General features: G+C 38.6%; 5 protein-coding genes across 7 annotated transcripts; all 5 read left to right on the top strand.

The window, feature by feature from the left end:
* Positions 1-308: 308 nt before the first annotated feature.
* Positions 309-3,847, top strand: LOC145898473 (spondin-1-like). Of its 2 annotated transcripts, XM_082986936.1 has the most exons (11): positions 315-524; positions 859-1,028; positions 1,214-1,347; positions 1,416-1,578; positions 1,925-2,058; positions 2,127-2,289; positions 2,418-2,542; positions 2,747-2,904; positions 3,049-3,162; positions 3,409-3,507; positions 3,632-3,847. In XM_082986936.1, exons 1-11 carry the CDS (start codon positions 448-450, stop codon positions 3,705-3,707), a joined length of 1,413 nt encoding a protein of 470 aa, XP_082843062.1. In that variant the 5' UTR covers positions 315-447; the 3' UTR covers positions 3,708-3,847. The 2 variants fall into 2 exon arrangements, with proteins under 2 accessions (XP_082843063.1, XP_082843062.1); XM_082986937.1 differs by lacking the exons at positions 1,214-1,347; positions 1,416-1,578 and having other exon boundaries at positions 309-524.
* Positions 3,848-8,719: 4,872 nt separating this feature from the next.
* On the top strand, positions 8,720-12,053 carry LOC145898474 (coadhesin-like). The gene is made up of 9 exons (XM_082986938.1): positions 8,720-9,294; positions 9,709-9,875; positions 10,093-10,226; positions 10,296-10,458; positions 10,582-10,706; positions 10,910-11,073; positions 11,214-11,327; positions 11,563-11,661; positions 11,836-12,053. The coding sequence occupies exons 1-9, from the start codon at positions 9,224-9,226 to the stop codon at positions 11,909-11,911; spliced, it is 1,113 nt and encodes a 370-aa protein (XP_082843064.1). The 5' UTR covers positions 8,720-9,223; the 3' UTR covers positions 11,912-12,053.
* Positions 12,054-15,565: 3,512 nt separating this feature from the next.
* On the top strand, positions 15,566-18,058 carry LOC145898472 (uncharacterized). Its single transcript, XM_082986935.1, has 9 exons — positions 15,566-15,696; positions 15,820-16,010; positions 16,089-16,222; positions 16,278-16,440; positions 16,504-16,628; positions 16,687-16,877; positions 16,933-17,058; positions 17,151-17,630; positions 17,840-18,058. Exons 1-9 carry the CDS (start codon positions 15,629-15,631, stop codon positions 17,931-17,933), a joined length of 1,572 nt encoding a protein of 523 aa, XP_082843061.1. The 5' UTR covers positions 15,566-15,628; the 3' UTR covers positions 17,934-18,058.
* A 1,382-nt stretch (positions 18,059-19,440) lies between these two features.
* On the top strand, positions 19,441-22,397 carry LOC145898710 (uncharacterized). Of its 2 annotated transcripts, XM_082987290.1 has the most exons (9): positions 19,441-19,544; positions 19,604-19,773; positions 19,836-19,969; positions 20,109-20,274; positions 20,625-20,737; positions 20,937-21,106; positions 21,185-21,307; positions 21,484-21,552; positions 21,613-22,397. In XM_082987290.1, the coding sequence occupies exons 1-9, from the start codon at positions 19,480-19,482 to the stop codon at positions 22,289-22,291; spliced, it is 1,689 nt and encodes a 562-aa protein (XP_082843416.1). In that variant the 5' UTR covers positions 19,441-19,479; the 3' UTR covers positions 22,292-22,397. The 2 variants fall into 2 exon arrangements, with proteins under 2 accessions (XP_082843416.1, XP_082843415.1); XM_082987289.1 differs by having other exon boundaries at positions 21,484-22,397.
* A 679-nt stretch (positions 22,398-23,076) lies between these two features.
* On the top strand, positions 23,077-27,297 carry LOC145899597 (methylenetetrahydrofolate reductase (NADPH)-like). Its single transcript, XM_082988454.1, has 11 exons — positions 23,077-23,347; positions 23,475-23,713; positions 23,868-23,978; positions 24,082-24,275; positions 24,339-24,445; positions 24,519-24,640; positions 24,703-24,862; positions 25,357-25,537; positions 25,756-25,938; positions 26,248-26,472; positions 26,664-27,297. Exons 1-11 carry the CDS (start codon positions 23,193-23,195, stop codon positions 26,946-26,948), a joined length of 1,962 nt encoding a protein of 653 aa, XP_082844580.1. The 5' UTR covers positions 23,077-23,192; the 3' UTR covers positions 26,949-27,297.
* Positions 27,298-27,300: the final 3 nt, after the last annotated feature.

Here is a 27,300-nt window from a genome sequence, read left to right as displayed (position 1 = left end):
TCGCATGAATAAAAATAAGCGCCCACTTGCAAAATAACTTCGATTAAGGATTCACAGCAGGGTCACTGTGATTATCTGCGTTTTAAGTGGACGTGAGATTATGCAATGATGCTTGCCCTGTGTTTGCTGAAGTTGGTTTTTAAGGTGAAGCTCTAGTATTTTTACGGTTTAGTGCAGGGATTTAAACCTTTTCTGCACTGAAGACCAGTTTAGCGTAAGCTTTATTTTGATGGACCGAGTTTGGATATTTTTCGAAAATAAAGACTCATGGACCGGTAGCAGTTCGCCACACGGTGTTTTGGGACACTTGCTATAATACACATCGTAACCCCAGTTTATGTAATATGGTTTTTAGTTTCGAATTTAAATAAAACGTTTAGTTTCAAACTTGAATAAAAAATATTTTCTACAAGTTTTTAGGGCTGCACTGGACCTAAATCAGGCAATATGCGATGCATTGTTGTTAAAGTTCTTTTAGTTGCAGTTGTGCTCGTCGCACTTCTTCATTCCTCATCTTCCTTTTGGTAATCGATTGAATTAAACAATATTCCATGTAGATTAAAGTTTTAGTGCCTTTTTTAAATTGCCGCATCGTATATCATTGCAATCATAAGTAAGTTGTGGATATTAAACCTAAACAATTTGTAACTGATGATGTTAGACATATCAACAGCCCATTCGGGGCCCATCTAACAAAAAAATATTTATTATTATCGTCGTTACCGTCGTTTTTCAACGAACCTCAGAATAAATAGTTTTGTGCCTGAAATAACTTGAGTATTTTTTCACATATGCTTGTGTTCGAATGATAATACTCAGTACGGGTTACTTTTCGGTAACAACAGTTTCGCTGCGTAGGTGGCGGCGAAGAAGACGGCGGTGCGTCAGACAAAATTGTTTGTGGAAAAAAGGAGCTTGCAGTGTGACATGCGGTCGTGGGTATTATGAATTCACCAAAACCAGGGGACATAGTTGTGGCGGATCATGCACAAAACCACGTGTGGGCTGCTTTCCGAAGAAATGTCCAGGTATAGGCCTTAGTAATTCGTTTTCTGCAAAAAAAGAAACGCTAAAATATATTGTAATGTGAATCTTTTAGCACAATGTTTTAACTGTAATAATCTCACATGGTTTTGTGGAGATGGAAACACTAAAACCGTAAGGTTTGCTGAATTAAATGTAAATTACGTTATTAATCTTGTTTGTTTCCAAGTGAACTGTAAAATGTACAGCTGGGGTTCATGGAGCTCATGTTCCAACACATGCGGAAGCATCGGATTACAAATTCGCACAAGGAAGATTAAAACGCATAACCAACACGGCGGCACAGCTTGCCCAATGACTCGGGTATTTCACGTTTTCTTGAAAACTTTTTATATTTGTGCGCCGATTATTTATCTCAAGGTGAATTGCAGGAGGCAAAAAAATGCACTGGACGAGTAGGAACGTGTAAATGGAAGATGTTGGGGTGCAGCGTAAAATGCGGAAAAGGTTTACGACTTTACAAATTGAGAAGTGATAACCATTGTGGGCTGTGCAAGACTCCAGTGAAACAATGCACCATGTCACCATGTCCAGGTGAGAGTTAACAACATATTGTATGAAATATACTAAATAAGCTTATAAATATTATAAAATAATCCGGTGCAATGGAAAACATCAAGTGCAAAACCATGGGTGGGCTGCTTTCCGAAGAAATGTGCAGGTATTGTGCAGGTATATACGTTACGTATTTCCTTTTCTGCATCAAAGTAACGCTAAAATATATTAACTTAAATGTATTACATAATGTAAATCTTGTAGCACAATTTTTAACTATTTGACTGTGACAATCTCATGTGGTTTTGTGGAGCTTTAAACACTAAAACTGAAAGGTTTACTTAATTTATTGTACCTTGCGCTATTAATCTTGTTTATTTCCAAGTGAACTGCAAAATGTACAACTGGGGTTCATGGAGCTCATGTTCCAACACATGCGGAAGCATCGGAACACAAATTCGCACAAGGAAGATTAAAACTTATAACCAACACGGCGGCACAGCTTGCCCAATGACTCGGGTATTTCAAGTTTCCTTGAAAACTTTTTATATTTGTGCGCCGATTATTTATCTTACGGTGTTTGGCAGGAGGCAAAAATATGCACTGGACGAGTAGAAACGTGTAAATGGAAGATGTTGGGGTGCAGCGTAAAATGCGGAAAAGGTTTACGACTTTACAAACTGATCAGCAAAAACCTATGTGGGCTGTGCAAGGCTCCAGTCAAAAAATGCACCATGTCACCTTGCCCAGGTGTGAGTTAACAACATATAGTATGAACTAGTACACATATACACAAAGAAACATAAATTTATCCAGCGCAATGAAAAACATCGAGTAAATTTGCAAGTGCATTTCTTTGTTTGCCTTTTTTGTTTCAGTTAACTGCAAAGTTTCAGCGTGGAGCAAATGGAATTTATGTGGGCGTATTTACCGCATACAGCAGCGTACGCGAACAGTTGTGCGGAGTCCAAAATTTGGCGGAAAGAGATGCCCATCGCTGCGGGTATGCAGGTTATAAATTCGGCTGTCACTGCATATCACCTATGTCACAATTCCCGCCAATAAACACATAGTTTTCAATATATCATCTAATAATTCATAGTATAAAAAGGGTATCTTCTCCCAAGTCCTTCCATACAGAGAATGGTTCCCTTAATGTAAACCCGGCAGCATAAGTATCAAAATACATAAATCCCATCATGTTTAGGAGACAAAACGATGCAAAAGATGCAAGCCAATTAACTGCAGATGGGCGTGGAGGCCTTGTAAGCGACTTGCATTTTTCAGTTACCAGCCCGCTTACGTCTTTCAAAAAGCGTCTTGTGGAGGAATCGTTTGCCACCTTCCTCGGCCGAGAAAGTGCAGGCGAGAGTTGACATGCGGCTCTAAGACTAAAAACAAATTCGAAAAATTAAGAGTTAAGAACGTTATTAAGTGGAAAAGATGTTTTATAGTATAATGTGCACCCTCAAACATTTATATTTCTCTAATATTGTTTTGTACCAACAGAGTACATGATCTGGATGAGAAAAATTTGGTTGATGGCAAATTAGAAGACAACGACTTAAACATCCCAGCGCGAAGTGACTCAGGAGAAGACAAAAAAGATGAATTTAACAACATGTAAAGTGATATGGAACAAAATACAAAATTTTTTTTGCATTGAACTTCATACGATTTTCTTTAAAAGTCGTAGCAGTTTTGTAAAAAAACTTTTTGTTACGGAAAAATTTAATGTACCAGCAAAATAATCAATCGCAGTATTTGACATGTACAAAGCTTATGCAATCAAACAAATTGACGATGAATACCTTGATCCACATTTCCAATCAAATCGCTGTAACCTATTTATTTTCTACTTTTATGAAGTGCCAACAAAGGGAAAGACGCCAATGAAATTTTAACGGAAGAAAATTTGTCGGACATCAGTCAAGACGAAGAGGATTCATATGATGGCAACAAGGAAAAGTAACAATTATATTGCATGCTTTACTCTTTGTAACACTATATGTTAGAATAAAATAAGTATGGCATCGATGTAAATAAGTCCATGATCGCCCTTTTTTCCTATTTCTAAAAATATTATTCTTAGCTCCGATGTGACTGAGGAATTTCTTAACACCGAGGAAGAGCAAGCAGGAAATGATGAACAGCTTTTTTACGAATGAAATCCATCTTTCCTCAAAGGGGATTATACCCTACTAAGAAAAACGATTAATACGACGCAATATTATATTTTTGGTGATTTTTAAGGTGAAAGTTGTTCAACAATTCATCTATATGTGTATTTGGCTTCGCCTATTTATCAAAGCACGAATAAACAGTAAACTGTAGACTTTGCTACAATTTCTACCATTTGACTTTTGTACCAGGAAAAAGGAGAAATCGTGTTACAGAAGTCCCTTGATTTCTGTTATTAATATTTGCTACAGAAATCGCCACCCCTTTGAAACACCTAGGCCTACTGGCTAAAAAAATAAACAAACATAAAACAAAGGGTATTTTTGCTTTGCAGTTTCTACAGGTTTAATTGTTTCGTTCTCTAATCAATAACTTTTTGAGCAATTTCGCTTGTCACAAAACGGGTTAAAGGAAAAGTGGCATTCAAAAAAGTTGCATAACCAAGGTATTTCGAAATTTGGTTGATTATCTATTGCATTCATTTTAATTGAGTTTACGACAGAAAACCTGGCGTTGTTAGATGCCATCTCGGCGCAAAGGTGTTGAATAGTTTTTTAGCAAAAGCTGGTTTACATTTCGAAGTCAAGTTTACATATTTAACGACTGTCAAACAAGCCCATTAGACAAGCTGTTTTTGGAGTTTTGCTCGGTAATTTAGAAGCAAGAAAGAAAAGTGACCAAGAAATTTTAGCAGATTACTTACATACAAAACTACTAAATATGTCATTTACAAGCATGTATTATTTATGTTAACTGTTGTATGGTATGTAGGTTATAATCCAGGTGTTACGTTTTGTTTGCCAGTAATTGCTGATTTCAATGAATGCCCATTTTTCCCTACACTATTGTGTTGTGCAATCTTATACAGTCTGTGACGTAATAATAAGAGGCCAAGTTTAAAGTGATAGCGCAACGTGGTTTTGTCTTTTAGAGCACTGTTTCTTAACCTTTTTTGGATCACGAACCCCTAAAACATTCTTTGAAAAGCCATGGACCCCTTTGCAAGAAACACATTGCAAATGTCGAAAAATTAAAATTCGTGGACAGCGAAACCTGATGGACAAAGGAAAATACGTGGATTTTCGGAATAATTGTATTTCGTTTCATGGACACCCTAATAATGCATCTTCTCGGACCCCTTGGGAGTTCATGGACCCCAGGTTAAGAACCCCTGTTTTAGAGTCTGACAACTGTGCAGCAAAGTGCAACGTCATTTTTAATCTGCAAAAGTTTTGTGTTTGACACATTGCCTTTTGTGTAGAAACCGTGTTCTAAGGGTTCACGTGTCTTACGTGTCTTTTCGTCTCCTCCCGACGTCTGAATCGCCTACATTTCGAATTCATTCTATCTTGCGTACGATTGCGTACTGCACATTCGATAACAAGAATAACATCAACTGAGTGAGCGAGTTTGAGGCCCAATAAGGATACGCGTTTTAACTGCGGGAATTCCACCTCGTGTGGCGTTCCGCGCCAAGAACCGGGGCGCGTTCAACGGACGTTACACCAGTGTTAATTCCCAAACCAAAGTTAGTTAATTCTTTTCTCTGTTGTGTTTCCCAAATGCGCGTGGTTATGTTTGCTTGTTCTTGTGTTGTCAGTTTTTGTCATGTGTTTAAACTAAGATTCTATTTGAATATGGCTTTATTTGTAAGCGTAGATAATGGTCATGATTGTTAACTGTGCCTCGTGACAATTGGAAAGTTTTGCTGGCATTTGATTAATGTAACTGGTGGATGTGATCTCACAACGAGCAGCCTATATTTGCGTATAGATCGGTCGCAAAACAGTTTGGCAAGCGTGTTACTATTTGCCATGTCTGCAAACTGTATCTATAATTACGTTTCTTTGTGTTTTAAATGGAAACCGCTCCTTTTCCTACGCCTTGATGTTGCGCCGGTCATTCCTTCTCATTGGATACAAGCGTGTGTTGTGTTCTGCGTGCTTGGCGACTGCCAGGGAGAATTGGGAGCGCATTTTCAACATATTCAAGCTGACGGTTAATTGAACTGCTGTGTGGCGTGTAGCGTCGCCGATCCGCTGGAGAAGCTCGTTGCACAGTTTTCTTTCAAACACCTAGCTATCTTGACTTTTAGCAGCGTTTTTAATTTACGCCGTTTTAACAGTATAGGCTATCCTTTGACGCAACATACAGCGGCGGCGTGCGTTCAATTTCAAACCGGTCCGATATAAACGCTATTGCATTGGCAAACCCGGTCGCGTTGGAACAGATGAGGCCAAGGGCCTGCAAGACGACATTTGTCATCAGTCGCATGAACGCGTTAGTTCCGAAATGAAAATGGTAATATCACAATTCGGTGAGAGGGAATTCTCATTAATTAGTGGTAACTCAAATCGTCAGTGACGCCAAAGGAAGCGACCACGCATTCCCTTCACTGCATTCCTCCTTTCCTGTGTTGTCAAAACTTTATCCCAAGCTTCAGTCTTGGCTATAAAGATGACAGAATCAACGATTTGGAAAACAGAAATGACCGAACTGTGGTTTATACAGTTCAGTGACGTCTTCAACAAAATGTGTGTTAATCAGTATAGTCAACGGATATTAGACCCTGCTGGCAATACAAAATGTAACGACCCTCTAGAAAATGGTGCTAACTTTTGCATATGTTGTCATTATTTAAAAAAGGCTTCTGCAAGTTGGTACCAAAGAGCAAGTAACTTTTATTTTATTATTTTTTTGTCACCACTCACTGTTGTTTCGCCGCACATCCGCAAAATGTGTTCTTTGTGATTTGTTGTGCGTAGGAATGAAAATAAGCGCCCACTTGCAAAATATCCTAAATGAGTCTCAATTATTTTAACCTCACACATTGGATATCTTGCCAGTTACGTAAACCTTGTTAATGTCACGAATGATCTCTCTAAACCCTGTCACATTTTGGTTGACACTTAAACCACCTCACCGACGGGCGAAACGGGATTTCCCCGGTTTTCGTGATATATTAAACTAGCTTTTCACACATGTTTGTTGGAAATATCATTCTTTCTGAACTAAAATAGTTGTCAAGGCATTGCATAGAGGTATTTTAAAAGCAAGCAAAACATATTTCATCAACGAAACGTTTGTTTCGTTCAACACATGCTTCGGCAATGCTACACACGTCCTAAAGTATCAAAATTCTTGGTCTAGGCAAATCTACCAAAAAACAAAATGCTCTTAGTGTGTAACAACGTTTTTGCATAAACAAACTAAATATTAGAGTTATAATATTGCAAAGTCTTCGTGAAAACTAATGTTGAGTAGCAACACAAGAAACGGGGAAGTCCCGTTTCGCCCGTCCGTGAGGTGGTTTAAGTGTTTACCACATTTGTGTGGATCCTTGTCGACGACCCGTTTACTTCTGTTGTTTTAGCATCTGCATGAAAAAACGAAACCTTAATCGAAGATTTTGTAACAGGTTCACAGTGATTATGTGCGTTTATGTGTACGTGAGAGTATTTAGTGATGCTTGCCCAGTGTGTGCTGATGTTGGGTGTTAATGTGAAGATCGAGTATATTCACGGTTATCCAAACCTTTTCTGCACTAAAGACCAGCTTAAAGTAGGCATTCCTTTGATGGACGGCAAAGTTTAGAAGATAAACTGCAGAAAACATGGATTTTCTAGTTTTTCCGAAAATAAAGGCTTTTGGAACGGTAGCAGTTCGCTATGATGTTTGGGGAACATTGCTACAACAGACACCATAACCCCGGTTTATGTAATATGGTTTTTAGTTTTGAATTTAAATAAAACGAAGGCAAAATATTTTCTGTAGGATATTTAGGGCTGCACTGGACCCAAACCAGGCAATATGAGCCTGGCCCTTTTTTAAATTTTGTCATACACTGGTAATCGATTGAATGTTTGTTCAACAATATTTTCAGTTATATAGAAAGTTTTTTCGGGTCTTTGTGAAGATTGCCGCATCGTATATTATTTCAAGTTAGTTGTTTTGTTCTTTTCTCTGTCGTGTTTTCTGAGTTTAACGCGCAGTAGCCGTGCGCGTGTCGACCGCGTGGTTATGTTTGCTTGTTCTTCTGCTGTCAGTTTTTGTTATGTGTTTAAAAAGATTCTATTTGAATATGGCTTTAGTTGTAAGCGTGAGTCATGGTTATGACTGTTAACTGTGCCTCGTGAAATTGGAAAGTTTTACTGGCATTTGAATAATGTAACTGGTGGATGTGATCTCACAAGGGGCAGCCTATATTCGATATTATACATCGAACGCAAAACAGTTTGGTAAGCGTATTAGTATTTGCCATGTCTGCAAACTGTATCTATAATTACGTTTCTTTGTGTTTTAAATGGACATCGCTCCTTTTTCTACGCCTTGATGTGGCGCCGGTCATTCCTTCTCATAGGATACAAGCGTGTGTTGTGTTCTGCGTGCTTGGCGACTGCCTGGGAGAATTGGGAGCGCATTTTCAACATATTCATGCTGACGGTTAATTGAACTGCTGTGTGGCGTGTAGCGTCGCCGATCCGCTGGAGAAGCTCGTTGCACAGTTTTCTTTCAAACACTTAGCTATCTTGACTTTAGCAGCGTTTTTAATTTACGTTTTTACAGTATAGCCTATCTTTTAACGCAACATGCAGCGGCGACGTGCGTTCAATTTCCAACCGGTCTGATATAAACGCTATTGCATTGGGAAACCCGGTCGCGTTGGAACAGATGAGGCCAAGGGTCTGTAAGACGACATTTGTCATCAGTCGCATGAACGCGTTAGTTCCGAAATGAAAATGGTAATATCACAATTCGGTTAGTGGGAATTCTCATTGATTAGTGGGAACTCAAACCATCTTGGATGTCAGTGACGCCAAAGGAAACAACCACTCATTCCTTCCACTGCATTCCTCCTTTCCTGTGTTGTCAAAACTTTATCTCAGTTTGTTGTGCGTAGGAATGAAAATAAGCGCCCACTTGCAAAATATTCTAAATGAGTCTCAATTATTTTAACCTCACACATTGGATATCTTGCCAGTTACGTAAACCCTGTTAATGTCACGAATAAACTCTTTTCGCCCTCTCACATTTGTGTGGATGCTTGACGAAGATCCGTTTACTTCTGTATTTTAAGCATCTGTATGAAAAAAGGAAACATTAATCGAAGCTTTTAAAACAGGGTCACTGTGATTATGTGCGTTTATGTGTAAGTGAGAATGATGCATGCCCAGTGTTTGCTGATGTTGGGTTTTAATGTGAAGATCGAGTATGTTCACGGTTTAGTACAGCGATCCATACCTTGTCTGCACTAAAGACCAGTTTAACGTAGGCATTATTTTGATGGACGGCAAAGTTTAGAAGATAAACCGCAGATTTTCGATTTTTTCCGAAAATAAAGGTTTATGGACCGGTAGCAGTTCGCGATGGTGTTTGGGGAACATTGCTATAATAGACATCATAACCCCGGTTTATGTAATATGGTTTTTAGTTTCGAAATAAAACGAAGGCAAAATATTTTCTGTAGGATATTTAGGGCTGCACTGGACCCAAATCAGACAATATGCGATGCATTGTTAAAGTCCTCTTGGTTGCAGTTGTGCTAGTCGCACTTATTCATTCCTCATCTTCGTGGTTTGTTAAATATTTCTCCTTTTTTAAAGTTTGTTACACACTTTAGTAATCGATTGAATGATTGTTCAACAATATTGTAAGTTATAGAATAAAGTTTTCGGGTCTGTTTAAAGATTGCCGCATCGTATATTATTTCAATCATAAGTATGGTTGTTCTGTGGACATTAAACCCCAAAACAATTTGTTATACTGATGCTTCTAGATATATCAACAGCCCATTCGATGCCCATCTAACGTAAAAGTATTTATTCTTATCGACGTTACGGTCGTTTTTCAACAAACCTCTGAATAAATAGTTTTGTGCCGTAAGAAGCACTCCGTAAATTATTTTGACTATTTTTTTCACATATGCTTATATGTTCGAATGGTAATACTAAGTACGGGTTACTTCAACAACAGTTTTACTGCGTACAGGCGACGCAGGAGAAGACGGTGCGTCAGACAAAATTGTTTGTGGAAAAAAGGAGCTTGCAGTGTGACATGCGGTCGTGGGTATTATGAATACACCAAAACCAGGGGACATAGTTGTGGCGGATCATGCACAAAACCACGTGTGGGCTGCTTTCCGAAGAAATGTCCAGGTATACACACTAAGTATTACTTTTTCTGGAATAAAATAACGCTAAAATATATCAACTTAAATGTATGACACAATGTAATACATTTAACATAAATGTAAATTTAACATGTTTAACTATAACAATCTCACATGGTTTTGTGGAGATGAAAAAACACTAAAACTGAAGAGGTTCACTGAATAAATTGTAAATTACGCTATGAATCTTGTTTGTTTTTAAGTGAACTGCAAAATGTACAACTGGGGTTCATGGAGCTCATGTTCCAACACATGCGGAAGCATCGGAACACAAATTCGCACAAGGAAGATTAAAACTTATAACCAACACGGTGGCACAGCTTGCCCAACGACACAGGTATTTCATGTTTCCTTGAAAACTTTTTTACATTTGTGCGCCGATTTTTTATGTTAAAGTGCATTGCAGGATGCAAAAATATGCGCCGGACGAGCAGAAACGTGTAAATGGAAGATGTTGGGGTGCAGCGTAAAATGTGGAAAAGGTTTACGACTTTACAAACTGATAAGCAAAAACCTTTGTGGGCTGTGCAAGGCTCCAGTCAAAAAATGCACCATGTCACCATGCCCAGGTGTGAGTTAACAACATATTGTATGAACTAGTACACATATACACGAAGAAACATAAATTTATCCAGCGCAATGAAAAACATCGAGTAAATTTGCAAGTTTTTTGTTTGCGTTTTGTGTTTTAGTTAACTGCAAAGTTTCAGTCTGGAGCAGATGGAGTTTATGTGGGCGTATTTACCGCATACAGCAGCGTACACGAACAGTTGTGCGGAGTCCAAAATTTGGCGGAAAGAGATGCCCAGCGCTGCGGGTATGCAGGTTATAGATTCGGCTGTCACTGCATATCACCTATGTCACAATTCCCGACTATAAACAGATAGTTCCCACAATATCATCTAATAACTCATAGTATAATAAGGTATCTTCCCTCAAGTCATTTCATATAGAGAAAATTTCCTTTAATGTGAACCCGGTGGCATAAGAAACAAAATACACAACTCCCATCATGTTTAGGAGACAAAACGATGCAAAAGATGCAAGCCAATTAACTGCAGATGGGCGTGGGGACATTGTAAGCGACTTGGTTCCATCAGTTACCGGTCCGCCTACGTCTCTCAAAAAGCGTCTTGTGGAGGAATCTCTTGCCACTTCCCTCGACCGAGAAAGTGCAGGCGAAGGTTGACTTGCAGCTCTAAAATTTAAAACAATTTCTAAAAATTAAGATTTACGAACATTAATATGTAGAAAAGATCATGCAAGCTGCATATAGAGAGATTTTTTATCGGTTGATTTCTCTAATATTATTTTGTACCAACAGAGTGCATGATCTTGATGAGAAAAGTTTGGTTGATGGCAAATTAGAAGACAACGACTTAAACATCCCATCGCGAAGTGACTCAGGAGAAGACCAAAAAGATGAATTTAATAACATGTGATATGAAACAAAAACATAATTGGCGAAAACTGCAAATTTCCCTTACGGCTCAACTTCATACGATTTTCTTCAAAATCGCTGCAGTTTTGTTATAAATATTTTTTCCGGAATTATAATGTGCCCGGCCAAAATATCAATCAAAGTTGTTGACATGTGCAAAGCTTATACAGTCGAACAAAGTGACGATAAAATCAAATCGCTGTGACATGTTTTTTTCTCTTTGTTGATGAAGTGCCAACAACGAGAATGACGCCACTGAAGTTTTGGCTGAAGACGATTTGTCAGACATAAGTCCAGGCGAACAGAACTCAAATGATGGCAACAAGGCAAAGTAATAGTTATATTGCATGCTGTGTTTTTAAAGATATATTAACGCGAATTATATGTGAAAATAAAAATAAGTATGGTGTGGACTCATATAAATAAGTCAATAATTGCTCTTTTTCCAATCAATAATTGCTCCTTTTTTCTTGCTGAAAATAATTATGTACTTTTTTGTGCCAAGCTCCGATGTGAATGACGAATTTCTTAACACCGAGGAAGAGCAAGCAGGAAGTGATGAAGAGCTTTTATACGAATGAAATCCGTTTGTCCTCAAAGGAGATTATACCCTACTAAGAGAAACGATAAATACGAAAAAATATTGTAGTTTCACGCGAATTTGTCCAGGTGTATGTTTGCCTTCGCCTATTTATCAAAGAACAATAAACAGTAGACTGTCCTTTAATTGATCCCATTTAAATTTTTATCGCTAATCATTGAAAGTAGCTAAACAGAGTTCGTAGAGGTTGGAATCTTTCGTACAATAATTTTGAGGGCTAATTTGCTTGTTAAATAACGGTTGCATGCGAGAAAAAATGTTTTGGAAAATGGGGTGCGCAAAGAGGATTTTCGGCACAGTTTTGTTGTTAATATTACTACTTCAGTTGAGGGCAACAGACATGTCTTTTAGAATGTACCTACGTAAAGGGAGGTTGCATGAGTTAACGTGGTACAGTAATCCAAGCACAACAAAAGCAAAACACGTCGCCAGGCAGTTAAAGGGAGTAATAAACATTACAAAAAATTCACGAAATTTGTTTTTATTGTTCTATGGCATCTATAGCATTAATGCCCTGAAAGAGGCCTATGGTGTGACTCTTACTACAGCACCTTCACCATTTCAAATGCTACAAAAGCAGAGACATGTGCAGCAAAAATAATGATAATTGTCAATAAATATTAGGTCCATAAAGCAAAGTTATCCTCGACCGTACTTGGTAAGAACATAGGGTGAACATTTTGAAGCCCTGTAAAATGGAACTGATGTCTAATCAAGTAATTTACTTTGTTATTTTATTAAATATTTATGTTGTGACTCTGAGAGTCGACATGCTCAGTTATTACTCGCCCACTGCTTTTCCGTGGGTGCATCCGCAAACTATGTTTTTTTTGTGATTTTAGTGTAGAATGAAAATATTTTTTTATTGGCTTAAATTCACACAGGTGGTGCCTCGACTCCCATGTAAATACTGTTATCAATGTATACTGTAAAAGCGATTTTGACAGCGTTTGTGTATGTCAATATAAACTAGATTTTGATGATAATTGTTCCGGGTTGCATCTGAAGGGTGGTACAAGTCTTTTGAAACTCCATGCATGCCCGATATGACTACTTCCAAATTCTCATGTCATCGTTACATTACTCCCATAGTCTAACTTCACACACAACAAAAATGTGCTGCTAGGTAGCTATAGCAGCTGTTTCAACTTTACCCAGAGGATACTCCTATCGCTAGGTAAACGGCATTCAGATCTAAAACATCCTGTGTCACCGTTGCGTGGGTCCATGTGTTTGATGTGTCAAACATCCGCAGAAGAAACGTTAGGCGAAGCTATTTTAGGTGAAAGATGAGCCAGTAATGGTGAGATAACACAACGAGGAGACACGAATAACACTATTAGATACCAAGCAGTCGTTTGGTCATATTGCGCTCCACGGTGGTTCGTCGCATTTTTGTTTGGCACCTTGTTGGGTACCCAACGGATCGACGAATGACCCAAAGGTTTCCACAAATTAGCAATCTGTGTGCCTGCTAGCCTAAAACTAGCCCAGTGCTCAATCACCAGCTACACCGATGAAACATAATAGATCGAAACAGTGTACACATCTGTCTGCAGCTCTTAATGATTATTATGGTTTTTGTTAACATAAATGACCATTATGTTATCGTTTTAACCTGATGCTTTTTGTGCGTGCATAAAGTTAAATGCAAAGTATCTGGATGGGGCCATTGGACTACCTGTAGGTTGCATCGGTTCTTTCAATGGCGCACGCGTATCATTGTAACCGCACCGAAGAATGGTGGTAAAAAATGTCCCTCTCTAAAGGCAAGAATTTTTCATGCAGCAGTACTTAGTTGTTTTTTTCCAAACTCTACTTTTGTTTAGGAAGTACGATTGTGTAAAAATCGCAAACGAGGTTTGTGTGTACAGAAATGGGGTCCAATTAAAATGCTTTTGCCCGGGTTTGCCCTAAAGTCTCCTGTGGTCATTTCTGACCGCCGAAAATGCCGTTTACCGAAGGCGAGGCATTGCTCCCTGTCTTCAAGTGGCAGGTTTGTAATTCTATTACTATCTATTTACGAACTGTCAATAACGTGTTTGTAAGACTAGTTTACCTTTGATTGACGTTCCAAGTATTAAGACAAAAATTATTAAAATACACTGGAAATGCGGGCTCACATTATTATACATTTATGCAGTTTTTCAACCGTTTTGTTAAACTTTGTGACTTTGAAACCTTGTGCATTTTGTCAGAACAATGTATAATTGTTTGTTTGTAGAGACGCTGGCTCACCAAATTCTAACCGTGGAGCCGAAGCGGATGACAACTTGGATGAAAGGTTTGTCGAAGAAGTTTTTCTTTGTTTGTAAGATTGTTTGGCAAATAGTTGAGACATATCTATGTTATTGCATTATGTATAATCCATACTGAACTGTAGCTTTTGAATAGATCCACTTTCGTGTATAGCTACTACTTTAACAGACTGAATGAATTTAAGACAACATCGACCAAACGTCCTGAAATGACAACAGCAGAAACAAAACAATGATGGTGGATGCTTGGACAACGCACCAAGCTATACTTTTGATTGTGTGTTAAAAGCTTTCAGTCACATTTACGTTCGAAATAAATAGATTTTTGACGGCGTTTGTGTTTGTCAATATATCCTGAAGACCAACTGCGTTTATGCTTTTGTGGGTCTTGCGCAACTCCATGCATGATCTGACTTCCTCCTAATTCTCATATCATGCCATCGTTACGTTACTGCCATAGTCTTCTTTCGTGGGCGAATTGCAATTTGGCCAACCAGCTTGTCTCACCAAGAATCCCAGCTGTTGGCTAAATATACACACTAATCCATTATCTTGCTAGCTCGCAAGTTTGTCTAAGACTCCTTTCTCCGACAAGCGTGTATTTCGCACACAGGACAGGAAATTGTTGCAGACTATATTCAAAATCTAATTGAGACATTCTAAAAATAGTAGTTCCTAAAATCGTCTGTTGCAGTCATTTTTTGTAAATTTTCCACACTTTAACTTAACCATGTACCAAACAAGATGCAAAAACTATGTAACATACAAACATACCACAAGAGTATTTTAGTTTACCAAAAGGTGGTTAGTTTCCGTTCCGAATGTAAGCATGTTGATTCACCGGTTAGGTGACCATCAGAAGTACTTTTAAATTTATTTTATTGCAACGGGATAATATTTTTTGTTATTTATTTTGACAAATCGATGTACTGGAGAAACGTATGAAGCGGTGTGAGGTGCCGAACGTGCGTACAACCTACACAGTCCAACTGAAGGCACAGATATTTCGAAATCTCGCTTACAAACTGTCACAAAAGCCGCCGGAGTTTGGGACGTTGGTTGAGGCTATGAATGTTTTGCTTGTGTCTTAAACGGTTATATTGGATTTCCTTTTTGATTTCCCGCCCACTGCTGTTTTAGAATAGATTCATCAAATGGATATTATAGTGTGGAAAACAAAATACGCCCTCACAACAAAAATGTTTTGCTATGTCGCTATTGCAGCTGTTTTAACCTCACTCAGTGGATGCTTTGGTTGTTAGGTAAACACCATTCAGATCTACTAACTATATCCTTTTTGCATCCTGTGGCACCGTTGCGTGGATCCATGTGTTTTATTTTTTTTTGTTGTGTCAAGCATCCGCAGAAAAGAGATAATAAGCGAAGCATTTTTAGGTGACAGCATGAGTGAGATGAGCCAGTAATCGTCAGACAACACAATGAGGAGGACACAGTTTGTGCTGCTTATTTTGCTGGTGATATTTCTAGTTCATCAAGGATCTTCATGGTAAAATGTCCTATCTTACTTTACCTGTGTTGTGTTTAACTCCTGTTTTCGGGTTTTGGTTGTAGTTTTTTCGAATGTAATAATATTGTTGTAAATTTATGTAATCGAAAAAATGTTTTATAGGAGAAGAAGACGGAGACGACGCCGCAGAAGATACGTACCTCCCTGTGTGCGAAAAGACTGTACGTGGAAACGAGGGGCCTGCAGTACTACGTGTGGTCGCGGTCGTTATCATCAAATTAAAACCGGAACGAACAAGTGTGGCGGTAGATGCGTTAAACCAATCCACGAATGCAATTTAAAATCATGCCCAGGTACGCAATCGAACCGGAATAAACAGTCTTCTTTTTACAGTTTTGGTCAGGTAGTAATTTCATGTTCTATTATATTAGTTGCATGTCAAGTACACAACTGGACGCCATGGAGTTCGTGTTCAAATACTTGTGGCAAGAATGGAAAACAAACACGAACCAGGAAAATAAAGAGTTTACCTAGATATGGCGGAACTCCTTGCCCAACAACACGAGTAACTAATGTAGTTTTGTGACAATAGTTTTTGAGAACAAATATTTTGGTTGCAGGAGACAAGGAAATGCGTGGGTAAAAAAGAATTGTGTGTGTGGAAGTACTTGGGATGTAGCGCAAAGTGTGGAATTGGTGCGAAGCGTTACAAACTAATAAGTTTAAACCGTTGTAGAATGTGCAAAATACCGAAAGGTCGTTGCTCTGGAATACATTGTTCAGGTGCGTTTCGTGCTCTTTGATGCCATCAAGTGTTAAATTATACTTCAAAATTCCTGTTTCTAGTTCACTGCAGGGTTTCCGCATGGGGTCTTTGGAGTAGTTGCATTTTTGGAAAGACTGTACAATTCCGCACACGAAGTATAATAAGCACACCCAAACACGGCGGAAACCGATGTCCTTCGCTGAGAGTAGGAATTGGATGATTCGCGGTTACTGTGCGTGATAAACACCCGTTGTGTTGCTTAGGAAACCAGAGTGTGCAGAAAGAGTTGCTGTAAACCTCGACATTGCCTCTGGGGGTGGAGAAAATGCAGAGGACGTGGAAGGTACGGTCTAAAAAGTGCTTACGTCATTCGAAGTGCCACGTGTGGCGGAAGGTGTATTCTTCCCAAACCGAGAAGATGCGTTTTGCGATGTAGGAGTCGTTATGGCGACAGGTAAGAAGGCTTGCTTTCGGACTTGTAATTTTTACAAAACTGCATATTTATGCAGCCTTGGAAGACAAAGTAACACGTTGGAAGACATGGGGATTTCTTTAAACCAGGACGCTTTACAAAACATGGAAGATGAACACAATGATGAGTTCCAGACTCATGAAGACACATCATTCATGGAAACGTAGGTCATTTTCAGAGAGGAAATGCCCCCACAATAATCTCTTTTTGAGATATAAATAATAAAGCATGTCTAACAACTAAGTGCCAATGTAGAATGCGAAATGCGGAAAAGCCCCTAAATATGCAAGAAGCGAAAGAAGCGGAAGAAGCGGAAGAAGCGGACGAAGCGGAAGAAGCGGAAGTGGTGGATGGGGCGGAAGAAGCGGAAGAAGCGGAGGTAGTGGATGGGGCGGAAGAAGCGGAAGAAGCGGAAGAAGCGGGAGAAGCGGACGAAGCGGAAGAAGCGGAAGTGGTGGATGGGGCGAAAGAAGCGGAAGAAGGTGAAGAAGTAGAAGATGCGGAAGGAGGTGAAGAAGGTGAAGAAGTGGAAGAAACGAAAGAAGGTGAAGAAGTGGAAGATGCGGAAGGAGGTGAAGAAGGTGAAGAAGTGGAAGAAACGAAAGAAGGTGAAGAAGTGGAAGAAACGAAAGAAGGTGAAGAACCGCCAAAAGAGGGAGAAGCGAAAAAAGAGGAAGGAATTGATAAAGTTTTAAATGAAAACAATCAGGCGGTCGATGAGGATAATAAAGAGAGGTAAAGTAAACGACTGGCATGTTTTCACAGGTTGGCTTGTTTTTGGATGTAATTTTACAACTCACTTAACACAAATATAATTGATAATTGTGTTTCAAAGCATTTAAAATTACCATTTTTTATGAAATTACGTTTGTTACGAGTGTACTTTGGTAACATGTAATCTGAATGTTCTTGCTGAGGTTTTTACGTTATATGCTACGGTTTAGTTTTGATGAAGACCACACCAATGTTGATGAGAGTTCGGAGGTGAAACAAGATGTGCAAGAAGAAGAGAAAGAAAGTAATACAGAAGAAGTTTAACACGGAAAGATTTATGATAATGTAAAGCAAAAAAATGCTTTTTAAAGAAAATTTGATTTTTAGCCCCACGATTTTCGCCATGCACAGCTTGCTATTCTATAATAAACGGATTTGTACACCTCCAATTTGCTTTCTGTGAGAAATAAGTAAATACAACCACAGAAAAAAGGATTAAGTCGATTGGTTTTCGTTGTTAATGATCTTAGAGCAGCAGTAACTCTCTTTCTATAACCTGTTGGTTGAAGGGTCATCTGGTGACAAACGTCACTGTTTCCCGACTTCCACAATACCAGGATATCAGGCTTCCCCTTTGTCAGTGAAGCGAGTTTGCGGCGTTTCCCACCCACCTTCCTTTAACTAACTAACTGACTGCTCGCTAAAATAAGAAAATCGTATTGCGCAATTACGAGTGACAAACACTTCAAGAAGGAAGGAGGAATGTGGCAAATGGACAAAGATTCGGGTTCGTGTGAACCCGAAAAAATAGGAAACATTATTCGAACGAACCCGAATATATACAAGTATGACGTCACCAATAGTTGGTCGGTTCCATTATGCGCGCAAACACGTTGCTTGACTAACGATTGTTTTGCTGTCATGCGACAGAGTAATTACAGACCGATGATTTCTGCAAAGTATGATAAACTTTCAGAAACCAACACTGAGTGTACTATACCTCAGGCTAACAATGGTGGCTACCGCGTGTTTGGGAAAAAGGATACTTTGACTTAACATGACGTAATAAAGCTTTTGGATTGATCAAACATAATGGTTAACAACACAGGACGGAAGTTCTTTTGTTTTAAATGCGCTTAGGTGTTTCAGTAACGCAAATCCGTGCCACGTACTTTGTTTTGTCATGTTTTGTACGTTCCTGGTGATTAACCACTAGCGAAAACGTCTACGGTGTGTTGCCGTCATCGATCATGGGAAAAAGCATAAAACTTTATAGCCGATATCAACCATCATTATACGCTCCACTTAATATTCGCATACGAATCTTGCACATTTTTCGGGTTCGGACGAATATGAAATCTGTGCTGATATTCGGCAAACCTATTCGAGTCCGGGTTCGCCTTGGCACACGCTTGAAGGAACGGGCAACTTTTTAATTACTGGTTGTTATTTGTGTAACGTTGCAAACGACCTTTGCCTTTGTCAACATAACTTTCTTTCCTTCAAACAACTCTGTGTTGTCAATTTTTTTTTTGCGAAAATCCCGATAAAATAATACCAATACAACTGTTGATTTGCACGTTTTAACTTTCTTCGTTGGTTAAATGGCCAGACTAAGCTATAGGAGTTTAAGCGTGGTTTCCTAATGCTGCATCCTGACGATAAATGTTTGAATAAAGAAACTTTTTGTCCTGTCAACTGCGAACACCTTATAGTCAAACCTCCGGTAGTCCAACCTGTATGACTTACAGTTTGTTGTTTACACCGGAATGACAGTATACCGCCAGGAACTCCTGTAAGGCTTATTAACGCGTGTATAGGCAACAAAGACTCAGAGTTGTGTCTCACTGAAAGGGAGAAGACGTAAACAATGAGAGGCACAAAAGTTTTCTTGTTGGTCATCCTGATTCTGCTCCTTACTGAACTCGGATCATCGTAATATTTTGCTATATTCCATTAATATTTTTTAAACTTTTATCGACTTTGTGATAAAGGTGGCGAAGACGTAGAACAAGATGCCATCGACAGAACTGTGCGTGGAGAAGGGGGGGTTGCAACAGATCATGTGGTAGGGGTTGGTATCATTTTACAAAAATTCGCTCGAATCGATGTGGGGGCACCTGCACAGTACCGAGACAAAGGTGCTACTTGCGACATTGCCCAGGTTTGTTATTTTTTCTCCACTGAATATCAACTTAGCTAGATATTATTCGTATTTTTCTGCAGTTAACTGTGTAGTGTACAATTGGGGAGGATGGAATGCTTGCTCCAATACATGTGGCCATTACGGCATTCAAGTGCGTCAACGCAGAATCCGCGTGGCCCCACGTTGGGGGGGAAGGCGCTGCCCTGCATTGAGGGTAAAAATAGCGCAATAGATTTGAAGATTTATAGAAACGACCAGAGCGACTTGTTAAAACAGAAATTTTTTTACCATGATGTAACACATTTATTGCAATATTTTAAAGTAGCTTACCGTTTTAAACATCAACTTTTAAGCAAACAAAAAGGTGTCGCCAAAACAAAGAGATTTGCCGCTGGAGGTATTTAAGATGTAGCGCCCGCTGTGGACGAGGTCGACAGATCTTCCAGCTTGTCAGCTCAAACTGCTGTGGCCGTTGCAAAATGCCTGTGCGACATTGTCGAGGAAGAACGTGCCCACCAAGTAACATGAACTTTTCTAAACGTTTTTTTACACGTGCATAAATATTCCTCCTGCAAAGTAAAAGTATCGCTCATATAGCTCAAAATATTTAATTTAAATATCACTGCAATTCTCTGGTTTTGTCAAAGTTGTGTTCAAGAAATGTCAAAAAGTGTAAGTGACGTTACTTCAATTATGACTTACTTACCAAATTATTAAGAAGTGTATTTAATTTTATAATACTAAAAGTATTTATGTGGATCAGTGCTGTCACGTTTTTTTACAAAATGTCGGAAATTAACAATCTTGAAAAACGGCGGGATGGCTTTCACGTTGCAAGCAAACATGAACAAACAAAATACTTTTTGCAGGTTGTCGCCCAACAAATTGGGGAAAATGGAGTGCTTGCAAAATGGTTGGTTCAAGGGGAATTAAGACCCGCTCACGAAAAATACGGTGGGGTCGAGGATGCCGTGTCACCAAGGTAAATGATAAGTATTGACCTTATTCGTCATTCATGGTGCAAAATTAAAAAAACATTTTCTTGTTAGTTTTACATTATCTTTGATTTTTAAAACTTGCATTTTTTTGACGGTTAGCCATATAAAATCAAAATATAATATTTAAAAATGTTCATCTGGAAGCATTCATGTTATATTGTGTATGTATATTTTGTTGTTCAGCAAAGTAAGGTCTGCTGTCGCTGTGTGTGGAAGTGGGGAGCATGCATCAGGCGCTCAAGCACGCATGGCATTCAATTGCCCCGACTTATCCCTGGTGGATCTTGCGGGAAGAGATGCCGACGACCAAGAAACAAAAGTTGCAGACTTTGCAAGCGACGTGGCGATACACTGTAAGATTTGGTTGAGGTTTCTTATTATTGCCTTGGCCAGAAAATCTAAAATGACACAATGATTTTTTTCCGAATCAGGTTTAAATTACAAGCAGCCAATGACGCCATCATTGAAGAAAATGATGATGAATTACCTTCCGTGAATCATCCACAGACAGACGAGATCTCTGCAGATAACAACCCGACGAAAGAATATGAAAGGTATATGTTTTGTCGAAACCTATGTATTGTCATCTTTAAACCGACATAGCTGTAAAAATGCGCTTTCTAAACTTTAGTTAAGTAAGGCAACTCTTAACATTTCTCTAAAACTTGATATAGAACTAGTAGTTTACGACACGCAAAGCAACCACGTTCATATGTTCACTGATCTGCAGTAAACAGACAAACGAAGAAGAAACCAACAGCGATGAAACAAGTGATGATATTCTCGATCAAATCGAAGAAAATGAAAATGAAGTCTTCGAAGATTTCAACAAACAAGAAGAAAATGAAGTCTTCGAAGATTTCAACAACATTAACAAAGATGAAGAACGTAAAATAGATGTAACTGTTAATGCCGAGAATGGGGGAGAAGATCTCAACATCGACAATAAACACATACAGGAAGATATAGACAAAAATTCCGAAAGCGAGGAAAAAGATCTTCATGATGCCACTGAAAATGCGCAGGTGTTTGCAGATGATAATTCCGAAAACTTGGAAGAGGATTTTATTGACGACACTCAACAATTAGAGGAAAATGTTGTTGAGGAGATTAAGGAAGGTTATGGGGAAAATAACGAAATCGAGTATCCAAAAAATCTTCTCGATAATGCTGAAATTGAAATTGATCTTAAAAGTGAAGAAGACGTTGATTTAGAGGACAGAGAAGTTGATGAGAATGAAAATTATGACGAATTAAAAGATTCCAATAACGACATGGATGCCCAACAAGAGAGCAACTTTGAAGACCTTGAAAACGATCTAAAGAGTATTTTTTCTCCTGGATCTAAAGAAGAAGCTGGTGAAGAAATTGAAGATACCGTCGATGACACGGTAGAGGGACTTTCAGAAGTTGAGGATGCTGACCAAAAACAGACCGATATCAAGCAAAACTTCAAAGAGGCAGATGAAGAAAACAACAGTGATGTAAAAGATAATGGTTTGGATGATCTTGATCAAAAAGAAAAGAAGAATAATTAATTGATAAAACATGCCACATTCTCTGTAGTTCATAATATACGGATCAAGTGTTTTGAAATATTTACACTGTGTAACTTTTCACCTAATAAACACGGTATAAGAACAAGGGTTTATTTCTGTATAGATTTTAAGTTGCCAACGATGTTTCATCATTCTCAATGCACGCGGGCTTAGGGGTCGTGCACGCATGCGAAAAGATTAAATCTTTGTACAAGTATTTGTCAAAGTCTTGAAAAACATGGCGCGTAAAGACTGAAAGCAAGAGCATTGTTAGAGTCGAAAGGTAGCTACTTTTCCAGAAAGAAACCTTCCAAACTGGTTATTAACTCAAAACTTTTGTTCTGTCTTCGGTTGTGCAGGCAGGCCTGGTGTAGGTCTTTATCTTTGGGCAATGTAAAATCAACCACTTCTACACGCGACATAGGCGTAGCGCAGTAATCGGAATAGCAGTTTAGTAGCAAGGAACATAGAATTATAATTTTTTTAACCGCCTGTGAAATTCAAAATCTATTTGAAATCGCTCCGATCAAAGAATACTAAAGCAGTATTCTATGCGCCAACGCCGATGGTATTCGAAACCATGGCGACCGTTGAATATTTTTTTTCCAAAAGAGGGCGCTATGCACAAAAAAGAAAAAGGCTGGGCCGGTATATAATGCTTGCAAGCGCAGTGGTCGTCCTCACAGTTAAATTTTCGTTGGCGAAGTGGTTCGCGGTTAGTTGTTTTGCAAAAGTTATGCTTGAGCTATACAATCAGTAATACAATTTTTGCATGTCATATAAGGTGTTTTGCTTGTCCTGGCATAGATCCGGATTCGATTTGTTTAGGAATATTTTTGTACTTTTGTTGTAATATCGATTACGGGAAATAACCTTACTGGAGAGTCGGTATACGAAGCAAATGGCACCAGGCAATGATGAGGGGTCGAAGGTGGACGGAGATTCCACAAACTTATTTCAATGCATCAAATCAAGAATAAATTCCGGTGATAAATTTTACTCTTTGGAGTTCTTTCCACCACGCACAGAGCAAGGTGCTTCCAACTTGATTGGCCGGTAAGTTTGTTTCCAAAGTCAAATTTTTGAAACTAGACTTACCTATTCACACAACTTCCACAGTTTCAAATGCCCTTTTTCCTGAAATTGCAAGATGTTTAGTTTAAACCATAATATGTTGTTGCAGCTTAGATCGAATGCGCCAGGGTGGGCCACTTTTCATTGACATAACATGGCACCCTGCGGGGGACCCAGGTGGAGACAAAATCACTTCATCAACGAAAATTGCTGGGACTGTCCTGAATTACTGTGGTCTTGAAACCATGCTACACATGACTTGCATAAATCAATCAACAGAAACAATGCTAAAGCACCTGGAAAAAACAAAAAAAAGTGGCATTCGAAATATATTGGCCCTCAGAGGAGGTTAGTTTTTTGTAATATATGCAAGGCCCCTTTCCATGATTTGTGTTTATCGTAATATAGTATTACAGTTTCTTTTGGTGCTTACTGTACAATTGTACATAGCCTACTTTTAATTATAGCATAAAATGAATTACTTTTTTAATTGTTTCCTTAGATTGTGATGATGAAACGTGGAAATTCAATGCAGAAGGATTTAATTTTGGTGTAGACTTGGTGAAGTTTATTCGAAAGCATTATGGAAAATACTTTACAATATGTGTTGCAGGCAAGAAAAAAAATGTTTTAATTTTTTTTGTTTAAGCAAGTGCCAAATTCACTCTTGCATCCCATCCATTTTGTTGTTTTTCCTCATTTGTTGCATTATTTAGGTTATCCTAACGGTCATCCAGACAGCACTACATACAAGCAGGATCTTCAGTATTTGAAGGAGAAAGTTGAAGCTGGGGCTGATTTTATTATTACACAGCTGTTTTTTAATGCAGATGACTTTTTAACATTTGTTGATGACTGTAGGAACATAGGCATTACATGCCCAATTATACCTGGAATTTTTCCCATTCAGGTGTTGATTGTTGGCAAGTTTTATACTTTGTGATACATAAAAAAATTGATTTATTCTTTCCAGACTAACCGATCACTTGTTCAATTAACAAAACTGTCAAAACTCAAAATTCCAGATGAAGTTGCCAGAGTAATTGAACCTATCAAGGACAATGATGCTGCAATACGCAAGTAAATAAGGATGTAGCTAAATTGTGTTTTTCCTAAATGTTATACCTGGCTTGTTTCTTTCTCAATATCACAGATATGGAATTGATTATGCAACAGACATGTGCCGAACTCTTCTGAACTCTGGAAAAGTGAGTGGGCTGCACATGTACACCTTAAACTTGGAAACTGCCACAGTGCAAATTTTGAAAAATCTAGGTGAGGCAAATTTTTTTTGTAAATAATATAGTTTCATGCACATACATACTGATATACATCAGGCTTGTGGTGCACTGAGGTGGCAAGACCATTGCCCTGGATAAAATCTGGAAATCAGGAGAGGAAGACACATGAAGAAATACGGCCGATATTTTGGGTGGACCGACCTAAAAGTTATATTCACAGAACACAAGAGTGGGATGAATTCCCTAATGGACGATGGTATAATTCACACTTACTTGAAACACGTGACACTGTGTTTCTGCCTGACATAATATAGTTTTTGAGGCAAAGACCTTCTGGCACGCCACAAATCAACACAGTTGCAGACTTTATCATAAGGACGTTTCGCATATTTGGGCAAGGATATGCGGCATCTCAAACCTATATAATACAAAAACGCTAAAAGGAGAAAATGTGCCTGGCGCAGTAAACATTTCGTTTTCACTATAAAAATGTAATTAGTTTAAATTTAATTCTGCTGTTTAAAAACGTTACACAATCTGTTTTAGTTGGAACTGCATTTTTCGGCTATTCATTGAAGATTTTTTTTGCTGTCTGTTGTTTACATTGAATGTAATTTGGGTAGGACTTTGTGGTTTTAAATTGTGTTTTTATTTGTTCAGTTATAGCTTTGATATTTTATTCCTGGTGTCGGTTAATTATCTTGTAGAGAATCAAGGAGTATCCGTGTGTAACTTTTTGTTAACTCACAGGGGTGACTCAGCGTCCCCTGCATTTGGCGAGTTGAAAGATTATCATCTTTTCTTCCTTCGATCAAGAACTGCTAATGCTAAGTTGAGGCAACAATGGGGCGAAGCGCTCGCCAGCGAATCCGATGTGCATCAGGTCTTTGAACATTTTATCAGCGGAGGGAAAAACAAAAACGGTTTTAAAGTAAGTTATTTTGAACGGTCCGACCGGAAGCAACCGCATTCGCAAAAATCGTGATGTTGCTAAACATAATTTTTGTTATCCAAAATTTCGGCTTGACAATATTTTCTCACTTACGCAAAATTATATCGATTTGTGACTGTTTGGCATTTTGGTTCACAGAACACTATCGTCCAAACGGATTGCCAATTTCAAATCTATGACATTTGGACTTTTTATAGGTAACTGAGACGCCGTGGTGTGACGACGGTTTGTCGCCGGAGACCGCCTTGCTGAGTGAAACTCTAGCAAAATACAACGCACTTGGTGTTCTGACTATAAACTCGCAGCCAAACGTCAATGGGCTTCCATCTACGCACCCCGTGTTTGGGTGGGGTGACAAAGGTGGTTACGTGTATCAAAAGGTACAAAATCCGCTGTTAGATTACTTTGCACATATTATCAACAACGGTTTTTAGCTTCTATAGAACATCAACGATGCTATTTCAAATTTATCAATTGAACTTTATGGTTGTGGCCTCGATGTGCTTTTACTTCGCCTTATTAAATTTAATATCTTGAATATGGTCAGCATGAATATTTTGAACACAGGCCATGTCTATTTTCAGTGCAGTAGTGACCTGACTAACTGACACCCAGGCCGACTAATCCCTTGATTGCATCTAATTTTTTTTTTTTTATTAAACAAAGACCACCGTGTTACCTCCGCACAGGCGTATCTTGAATTTTTCGTTGACGAAGCAAACGCGCGTGCATTGAAGAAAGTCTTGCCGCAATATTCACCGCGGGTCCTCTACCACGTCATAAACCGATGTGGTAAAGAAGACCACACCAATGCCGATCGCAAAGTGCCAAACGCCGTAACATGGGGGATATTCGGCGGTAAGGAAGTTATCCAGCCAACTGTGGTAGACCCAGTAAGCTTCAAGGTTTGGAAGGTGAGTATTGGTTTTTACTGCATCTTAAATATTTGGCCCAAAAAAAACTTGTTTATATTACTGAAAATTACTTAATATATGTTTTGAACCGTAAAATGCATGTCAGTATTCGGCAATATTATCTACTGGAAGTTAGGGTATAAAAACCAAAGCTTTAACACGAAGTTTAACTCCAGTCAACATTTATGTAGGACGAAGCTTTTGCATTATGGCTTGAAAAGTGGGCAAAGCTGTATGATGATGGTTCAGAATCTAAACAAATCATCGAAAATATTGCAAACCAGTACTACCTGGTAAACTTGGTTGACAACGACTTTCCAAGTGACTGCATTTTATGGGAGGTGTTGGACAAGATGTTGGAAGAAGCAAAATCCACAAAGGATGAAAATGAAAACTGTGACATCAAGTTCCAGGAAAAACATGCAAATACTGATGGGTGTAAAACAAATCTACCCGTGGTGGAGAAGCATGTTTAACTTGAAATTGAACATTACACTTTATACATAGTTGAAATTCCTGTAATTTTTTGCAGTGTTTGAACCTTTCTGATGTAACTTGTTCAATTAGGGTAAAACTGAATTTTTGGATGCATTACACACAATAATATACTGCATGAAATATTACACATAGATTAAACCTCAAAATGAAAAACATGCTAAGATCAACTGTATAAGTTACAAATGTTGCATTTGCTTTGTGTTTTCACTTTCTTGCCTTTTGTACAAGCAAGTTACATACGTAAAGAGAAAACTCATTTTCTTTTTGATTTTCTTGCCCAATGCTTATTTTGCTTGGAGTTTGCAATAAAAGTGTGGTTTCACAACATAG

The sequence above is a fragment of the Ascidia mentula genome, chromosome 4, assembly GCF_947561715.1.
Source record: "Ascidia mentula chromosome 4, kaAscMent1.1, whole genome shotgun sequence".
NCBI lineage: Eukaryota > Metazoa > Chordata > Ascidiacea > Phlebobranchia > Ascidiidae > Ascidia > Ascidia mentula.
Note: the sequence above shows the minus strand (reverse complement) of the source record. Positions and strands in the feature narration are given on the sequence as shown.

Coding starts and splice junctions, on each gene's coding strand:
- LOC145898474 (XM_082986938.1), top strand. CDS start 9,224: ATGCGATGCATTGTTAAAGTCCTCTTGGTTGCAGTTGTGCTAGTCGCA. Junction 10,227..10,295: donor CAGCTTGCCCAACGACACAG/GTATTTCATGTT, acceptor AGTGCATTGCAG/GATGCAAAAATATGCGCCGG. Junction 10,707..10,909: donor AGAGATGCCCAGCGCTGCGG/GTATGCAGGTTA, acceptor CATCATGTTTAG/GAGACAAAACGATGCAAAAG.
- LOC145899597 (XM_082988454.1), top strand. CDS start 23,193: ATGGCACCAGGCAATGATGAGGGGTCGAAGGTGGACGGAGATTCCACA. Junction 23,979..24,081: donor CTTTACAATATGTGTTGCAG/GCAAGAAAAAAA, acceptor TGCATTATTTAG/GTTATCCTAACGGTCATCCA. Junction 24,863..25,356: donor GAATTCCCTAATGGACGATG/GTATAATTCACA, acceptor GTTAACTCACAG/GGGTGACTCAGCGTCCCCTG.
- LOC145898710 (XM_082987289.1), top strand. CDS start 19,480: ATGAGAGGCACAAAAGTTTTCTTGTTGGTCATCCTGATTCTGCTCCTT. Junction 19,545..19,603: donor CTTACTGAACTCGGATCATC/GTAATATTTTGC, acceptor TTTGTGATAAAG/GTGGCGAAGACGTAGAACAA. Junction 20,275..20,624: donor AGGAAGAACGTGCCCACCAA/GTAACATGAACT, acceptor TACTTTTTGCAG/GTTGTCGCCCAACAAATTGG.
- LOC145898472 (XM_082986935.1), top strand. CDS start 15,629: ATGAGGAGGACACAGTTTGTGCTGCTTATTTTGCTGGTGATATTTCTA. Junction 15,697..15,819: donor GTTCATCAAGGATCTTCATG/GTAAAATGTCCT, acceptor AATGTTTTATAG/GAGAAGAAGACGGAGACGAC. Junction 16,878..16,932: donor AGGAGTCGTTATGGCGACAG/GTAAGAAGGCTT, acceptor ATATTTATGCAG/CCTTGGAAGACAAAGTAACA.
- LOC145898473 (XM_082986936.1), top strand. CDS start 448: ATGCGATGCATTGTTGTTAAAGTTCTTTTAGTTGCAGTTGTGCTCGTC. Junction 2,905..3,048: donor CCTCGGCCGAGAAAGTGCAG/GCGAGAGTTGAC, acceptor TTGTACCAACAG/AGTACATGATCTGGATGAGA. Junction 3,508..3,631: donor TATGATGGCAACAAGGAAAA/GTAACAATTATA, acceptor TATTATTCTTAG/CTCCGATGTGACTGAGGAAT.